The sequence below is a fragment of the Vidua macroura genome, chromosome 5 (genome assembly GCF_024509145.1).
Source record: "Vidua macroura isolate BioBank_ID:100142 chromosome 5, ASM2450914v1, whole genome shotgun sequence".
Lineage (NCBI taxonomy): Eukaryota > Metazoa > Chordata > Aves > Passeriformes > Viduidae > Vidua > Vidua macroura.
This window is the reverse complement of record NC_071575.1, coordinates 59,455,919-59,462,766: the sequence shown is the minus strand read 5'-3', so window position 1 is coordinate 59,462,766 and position 6,848 is coordinate 59,455,919. Positions and strand designations below refer to the sequence as shown.

The 6,848-nt window shown below is 44.9% G+C and overlaps 1 protein-coding gene across 3 annotated transcripts; it reads left to right on the top strand.

Annotated features, from left to right (window-relative positions):
- Window positions 1-224: 224 nt before the first annotated feature.
- On the top strand, window positions 225-6,520 carry CBLL1 (Cbl proto-oncogene like 1). 3 transcript variants are annotated; one of them, XM_053978167.1, is made up of 6 exons: window positions 225-272; window positions 2,823-2,990; window positions 3,339-3,436; window positions 3,680-3,763; window positions 4,571-4,644; window positions 5,073-6,520. In XM_053978167.1, exons 1-6 carry the CDS (start codon window positions 260-262, stop codon window positions 6,112-6,114), a joined length of 1,479 nt encoding a protein of 492 aa, XP_053834142.1. In that variant the 5' UTR covers window positions 225-259; the 3' UTR covers window positions 6,115-6,520. The 3 variants fall into 3 exon arrangements, with proteins under 3 accessions (XP_053834142.1, XP_053834140.1, XP_053834141.1); XM_053978165.1 differs by having other exon boundaries at window positions 3,336-3,436; XM_053978166.1 differs by lacking the exon at window positions 225-272 and adding an exon at window positions 749-798 and having other exon boundaries at window positions 3,336-3,436.
- Window positions 6,521-6,848: the final 328 nt, after the last annotated feature.

Sequence of the window (6,848 nt, the reverse complement as noted above, 5' to 3'; positions counted from 1 at the left end):
GCCTCTACGGCTCCTAACTGAGAGACCCCGCTCATGTTTTCACTCCATCCTTCCCCCAAAACCCAGGGGGGCCGCCTGCCGACCCCCGCTAGTTGCGGCTCGCACCCCGGGGCTGCCGCGCTCCCGCTCCGCCGCGCCCGGCCCGGCCCGGAGCGCTCGGCCGGGGCTCGGCCAGCGCGGCTCCGCCGCCCGCGCCCCGCCCGCGCCCCCGCCGCTTCCGGCCGCGCCCTTCCGCTCCCACAGCGCCCCGCGCCGCATCATGGACCACAATGGTGAGCAGGGGGAGGCCGGGGGCCCGTCCGTGCCCGGTTCGCCGGGCCCGCGCCCGCCGCCGGACGGGGAGCGGCCAAGCGGGGCCAGCGGGCGCGGGGCGGCGCAGGGGCGGCGGCGGCGGGTCCGGCCCGGCCCCCGGGAGCGCCGGCGGGGCTCGGGTGCGCCGCGGGGCCTGCTCCCTGCCCGGGCAAGCGCCGCGGCCCCGGTGCCACCTTCGGCTCGGCGGTGCCCGGCGCTGCCCCCGCCCCGAGGGCGCTCGGCCGGGCTGAGGGGCCGCCGCCGGCGGGACGCCCCGGCCAGGGCGGAGCGGCGGCCGCTGGTTGCGCCGGCCGGGCCGGAGAGCCAGGGCCGGCAGCACCGGATGCAGCCCGTGACGTCCCGGAGGTGGGGGAGAGACGCTCGTTTGCCCGCGGCGTTTCCCGGCATCGGTGCCCATAATGTGTTTCCCGATTCCGTGGTTGTTGCCCGAGAGGAAACTTCCTAGTGTGCTTAAATTGGGTTTGGTGGTTTAAATGTCGTTCGCCGGTGAGCGCGCTGGCGTAGCTGTGATCCTTTGCTAGTTAATGCGCTGGCGTAGTGCAGTGAATAAATGAATGGACGTGGGCTTTGTGCTAGGGTGGTTTTGGAGGATTTTTTCCTTTCCCTTACAAAAGATTGCGTTATGACTCTATCTGTACAAAGTATTTGTTAATTTTAATAAAGCTTGAAATGCAAAAGTAAAACTTAAGTTGGTGAAGGTGACATTTCAGTAGGTTGCATCACCTCTAATTAGAGCTTCTTTAAGTAGTCCTAACAAGTTTGGTATGTTTGTCGTAGTTTTTTCTGGACATAATCCCACAAGTTATGCTCATGCAGACTGGAATTTACTATCCTTCTGTGAAGCGTGAGTGACTAGTAAACTTGCTAGTTTGGGTTAGTTAAGCAGCTAGCTCATGTAAGTATTCCTGGTTTGAAAGGGTATAAGGAAGAAAAGTGACAATGTATTGGCAGTTCAGTGGACTAGCTAATAAACAACTGTTTGATTTTTAAAATTTGTTTTAGTTATCCCTATTTGCAAATGGACTGAGTTGCAGCAGAGGCTCTTTGTGGTTTATGGTGCTGTGTTTTTGTGTATTCTGGTAGAAAACAGAATTTCCCAACACATGGAAAACAAGCAGCTTTACCTTTGATGCCTTGGTTGAGCACTCCGTGGGGAAGCCTGATGACATAGTTGAGTGTTTGCAGGTTCATCTGGACAGCTGAGAGAAATAACAAATGACCAGAAGTAAAAATAAGCTTTATTGCTTTTGCTTTTTTGTATATTTCCTTTTAGAGTGAAACTGTCAACCATAGTGCAAAGAGGAGTTTGATTTATCTAAGGAAACTGAAGGCTTTTGATTCAGAGGTACAGAACTGTCAGGGCAGTCCCAGTTTGAAACTGACACATTTCCTAGCTTTGGTGGTAGCTGCTGAAAAAGTGAGAGGAATCCCATTTTTTCTTGTTACTCCTTCTACTTGTTGCATTGTTGTGGTGCCGCTTGTTGTGGTTATAGGCTTTGAGAGACAGCAGTTGGTGAGGCATTGTGCAGAATTACATTAATGAACACTAATTTCAGTGACCTGCACTGGAATCCTTTGGGGCCTCTGCAGTCATTCCAGGGCTGGAGTGCCCTACCCTGTGGAACTGCAGGGCTGTAACTGCTCAGGGCTCACCCCTTCCAGACTGAGTGTGCCCTGCTTTGAAACACCTGTGGCATTTTCAGTTAAAATCCCAGTGAGCTGGGAAGATTTGTGAAGGATGTAACTTCATTTTTGTATGGATGAGATGCTGTGGGGTGGTTTCAGATAAACTCGTGGGAGGTTGAGGGAGTTACGCCTCCTCGTTTGTGTTGCTTGTTGCATTACCTGCTCTGTGTTATCTCTTGGAGCCTGTACCTGCTGATGCATGTGTCAGGCTATTTCTTGCTTTGTTCACCCTGGTACTTAGATGTAAAGTTGGTTAAGGAGAATTTTGTATATAGCCAGGAACAGTAATTTTCAGTTTAGGAAGGATACAACTACTTATTCCTAAGTACCAGTATTTTTGTGATACTTTATTATAAACTTCTAAGTGATATGTCAAGATGTTAATGTATGAACTAGTTTCCTTCCTGCTTTAGTAAACAATATAAATACAATAAATTGTAAAAATTATCTTTTCACATGAGAAATTCTATGTAGTCAAGGTTCTACAAAGAATTGACTTTCCATTGCTCTTCACACTGTGAGAAGAACTATAAAGTTAATGTTTCTGTTGTGGAAAAATGTGTGACTAGCTAGATTATTTTAATAGGTTTATTTTTATACTAGATTTCCTAAATTCCTTGCTGTTCCCAATACAGTTTTGTGACGTGACTTCTGGAATTGTCTGTGAGGATACCTGTTTTCTAGTGATTACATTTTAATATGTTGTAGGAGTCTTAAGCAAGCTTTAAAATTTATTTTTCTGAAAACATTTCTGTTAATATTTAGCCTCTTTAGAGACTATTAGATAAATAAAAAATGTATACTTTTAAAATTTTCTTTCACAGACAATGATTTGCAAGGAACAAATAGTTCAGGATCATTGGGTGGTCTTGATGTCCGTAGAAGAATCCCTATAAAGCTTATTTCAAAACAGACCAATAAAACCAAACCTGCACCTCGAACTCCAAGAAATATGAACAGGATGCCTTCGAAGACACAAGCTGGTGATGAAGGTAAATTCATATAAATTCCCTGTAATAGGGAAGTGTATTATTCTACAGCATTGTTTGAGACTATTATCAGAGACTTAAGAGTCCAGGGTTCTGTCCAAACACAAAACAAGTTTCAAATCTCCAAGTTCTGCTGCACTGTGGGGCTTCAGTAGTGCCCATTTCCAAAGCAGGCTGTTTTACTACTATGGTTCTACCTTTCTGTAGAATGGACTCAGCAGATTGGAAGTGCTGTGGCATTTTTTGATGATTTCAGTAAAAATGACCCATGCTCTTAATAGCGGCTGGTGTCAATTACGAAAGTGTTGTGGTTGGCTCGTGTCTTTCTTCTCTTTCTCCTTTCCACAGAAGAATTTGATTATAATAAGGAGGAGCGATATGAATGTAAAGGAGGTGAAATGTTTGGCAATCAAAGGAGATTTCCTGGACCCATTTTTTGGGATTATAAGGTAAAGTCATGAATATCTGCCTGTGTTTCATACCAAGTTGTAGATAGTCCTGGTAGATACTTTGTTAATTAAAAGTTTTTCAGTTATTTTTGTCTGACTAAAGATACATCCTCTGCTTTCTCCTGTTTGTGGCATTCTTGCTTTCTTTTCAGCTAATTCAGAAATAATGGGTATGTTGATGATAAATGAGAAGCTTTAGTGATATTGGGGTCTGTTTTCTCATCTCCTTCTGTGTCCTACCAGATAAACTTGTTGGGGGAAAAGGATGATACACCAGTCCATTTCTGTGATAAGTGTGGATTGCCCATTAAAATGTATGGACGCATGGTGAGTGAAATTACCAGTGGAAGATGCAGCCATGGTTTCTGTTTAGATAAAAATATGTTTTACTGTGTCTGTATGAAGCTTCTAGAGATTACTGATTTCAACAGGCATCTGAATAAACAGCAGAATAGTAGCAGGATGGACCTGGGGGCCTTCACTGCTCAGGTGTTTTTGTTCCATCTGTCTGACTGATTTTGTTTTACCCTCCGATTCAATAAAGTAAGCCTGAAAATGTTAAACAAAAAACAGAACACAATCACAAAGGAAAAAACCTTCAGGTTCTAGGGTTTTGACCTTACACCGCTTAACTTTGAAAATACTTTTTATCTCAGTTGAAGACTTGCAGTGAAGTTAGAAAATGTTGTTCACTTTTATGTACCTTTAAAAATCCCTGAGATTAATTTAGATTTCTAAGTGTGATGTTACAGGCTTCACATCTGACTTAATGACAATTAATGCTTTTAAAACTTTGCTTCTTCGCCAGCAAGACAAGTGTAATCAGATTGCATATGCAGCTTCTGTGAAAGTTCAGTGTTGGTAATAGTGCAAAACTCAAACTTTTGCCAATGTTTTTTACCAACACTTAACCCCAAACACTACCCAAAAAAACTCCAAACTCGGCATAAACTGTTCTAGAAGATTTCTGTGCAAAGATGCTGTAAATTGTTAACCACTGCTATGCTTGTTCACCTCATAGGTAACTTAGTTACTTTAATTATTATAAACTGTGTACTGGAGGGAGGAACTGTATTCTGCAGAATGACACAGATATTTATACATGATGTCTTAACAGCAATTTTTTATTTCTAGATACCTTGCAAGCATGTTTTCTGCTATGATTGTGCTATACTACATGAGAAAAAGGGAGATAAGATGTGTCCAGGGTAAGTTATCTCAAGATTTGTTATTAAAGAAAATGTAAGAAAGTAACTTAGATACTCTATTAGCATGACTCTTAAGTACATTTAGCAGCGGCAGTAGAGTACTCTGAACTTTCTAGTTCCTATTCCATATTTTGGGATTGTAAGAGATCAGTGTTTACTTTGTTGGTTTTGGGTAGGTAACCTGTTACTGCTGTAATTTGAAAAGGAATTAATAGCAGTTTGATTCTACCTCATGAAATTTTTATGTTCTTTCATAGTTACATTTTGAGATGTATAAACTAGGTAAACGTCAAAATCATTGAAAAGTTTCTTTCATTGCTACAGTGGGGCAAAATTGTCAGATCTAATTTGGCTAATTACATTAACAAGGAAGAATGCATGGTGAGCTCTCTGTGATGACAATAAATCAATATTCTCTTTTTATTTAGCTGTAACGAACCTGTGCAGCGAATTGAGCAGTGTGTACGAGGATCTCTCTTCATGTGTAGCATTGTTCAAGGATGCAAGAGAACTTACCTGTCACAGAGGGACTTACAAGCTCACATCAACCACCGTCACATGCGAGCTGGGAAGCCTGTTACTCGTCCTCCCATTGAACCCGTGCATCCTCCTATTGCCCCACCGCCGGCCGAAATTCCCGAGCGTTTCATAATGCCCCCTGAGAAGCATCACATGAGCCACATTCCGCCAAAGCAGCACATCATGATGCCACCGCCTCCTCTGCAGCACGTGCCGCATGAGCACTACAACCAGCCCCACGAAGACATCCGTGCTCCTCCTGCAGAGATGTCCATGGCTCCGCCGCCGCCCCGCCCGGTCAGTCAGGACACCTTCCGCATCTCAACGAGGAAACACAGCAACTTAATAACTGTCCCCATTCAGGATGATTCCAATTCAGGTGCTCGAGAACCGCCTCCCCCAGCGCCCGCACCCGCTCACCATCATCCCGAGTACCAGGGTCAGCCAGTGGTGTCACACCCTCATCACATTATGCCTCCCCAGCAGCACTACGCGCCGCCCCCGCCGCCGCCTCCGCCCATCAGCCACCCGCTGCAGCACCCTCCGCAGGCGGCAGGCACCCCTCACATGGTGTACAGCCAGGCTCCGCCGCCCCCGATGACCTCTGCCCCTCCGCCCATAACCCCGCCGCCCGGACACATCATTGCCCAGATGCCGCCCTACATGAACCATCCTCCTCCGGGACCTCCCCCTCCTCAGCATGGAGGCCCACCTGTCAATGTAAATGCTCCCCCTCCCCATCACTATAATCCCAACTCTTTGCCACAGTTCAGTGAAGATCAAGGAACTCTTAGTCCCCCTTTCACACAGCCTGGGGGAATGAGTCCAGGGATATGGCCAGCTCCAAGGGGGCCGCCTCCACCTCCAAGGATGCAAGGGCCTCCTGCTCAGGCCCCCCTTCCTGGACCACATCACCCTGATCAAGCCAGATACAGACCCTATTACCAATGATACAAGCAACTATATGAATAGAGAATGCCATGAAGAGGATAAAACTAAATACAGAAGCCTTTTAATTAATTGTTTTGGGGTTATTTTGTTGTGTTTTTTTAAGAATACTGTCATTTTGACTGTAAGACATTTTGAGGTTGGAATCTTAAATGATTTTTAAGCCTTGGCCGTAGGACTCTTAACTTCAAATACTCTGTAGTGCTAAAATAAGTGGCTTAGTAGACCACAGTTGCATTTTAACAGAACTCCTGTTGCTAGTGTGGCTAAATTGTCCTAAGATGATCACTTGTAATATTATTTCCTGGAGAAGATGAACATGTGTTGTACCATTCTGAATATTGTTTTTGTTAAACCCGGTGTTTTTGTTAACCTGTGTACAATAATTAAATTGAAATATGGTTGTAAATGTGGTGAGTTTTTATATGAAGTTAACATCACATAGTTCTGGGACACCATTTCAACACGTATACCTTCCAAACAGCAGTGCAGTGAAATATTAAAGGAACTTTAATATTTCTTCTACTGCCATTTACCATTACTCATGAGGATTTCAGGCTGTATGAATTCTTGGCACTAGGAATCAGACATGCAGAATTGCATTTGCCACATTCCAGCTTTTCTGTTTTTTTCTTTATGCATCAAAATGAATCTATCAAAGATAGAGCTTTGGGCATGACATGAAACCATGTATTGTGGGGTTTTTTTGTTTGAGTTTTTGGAGTTTGTTTTAAAGC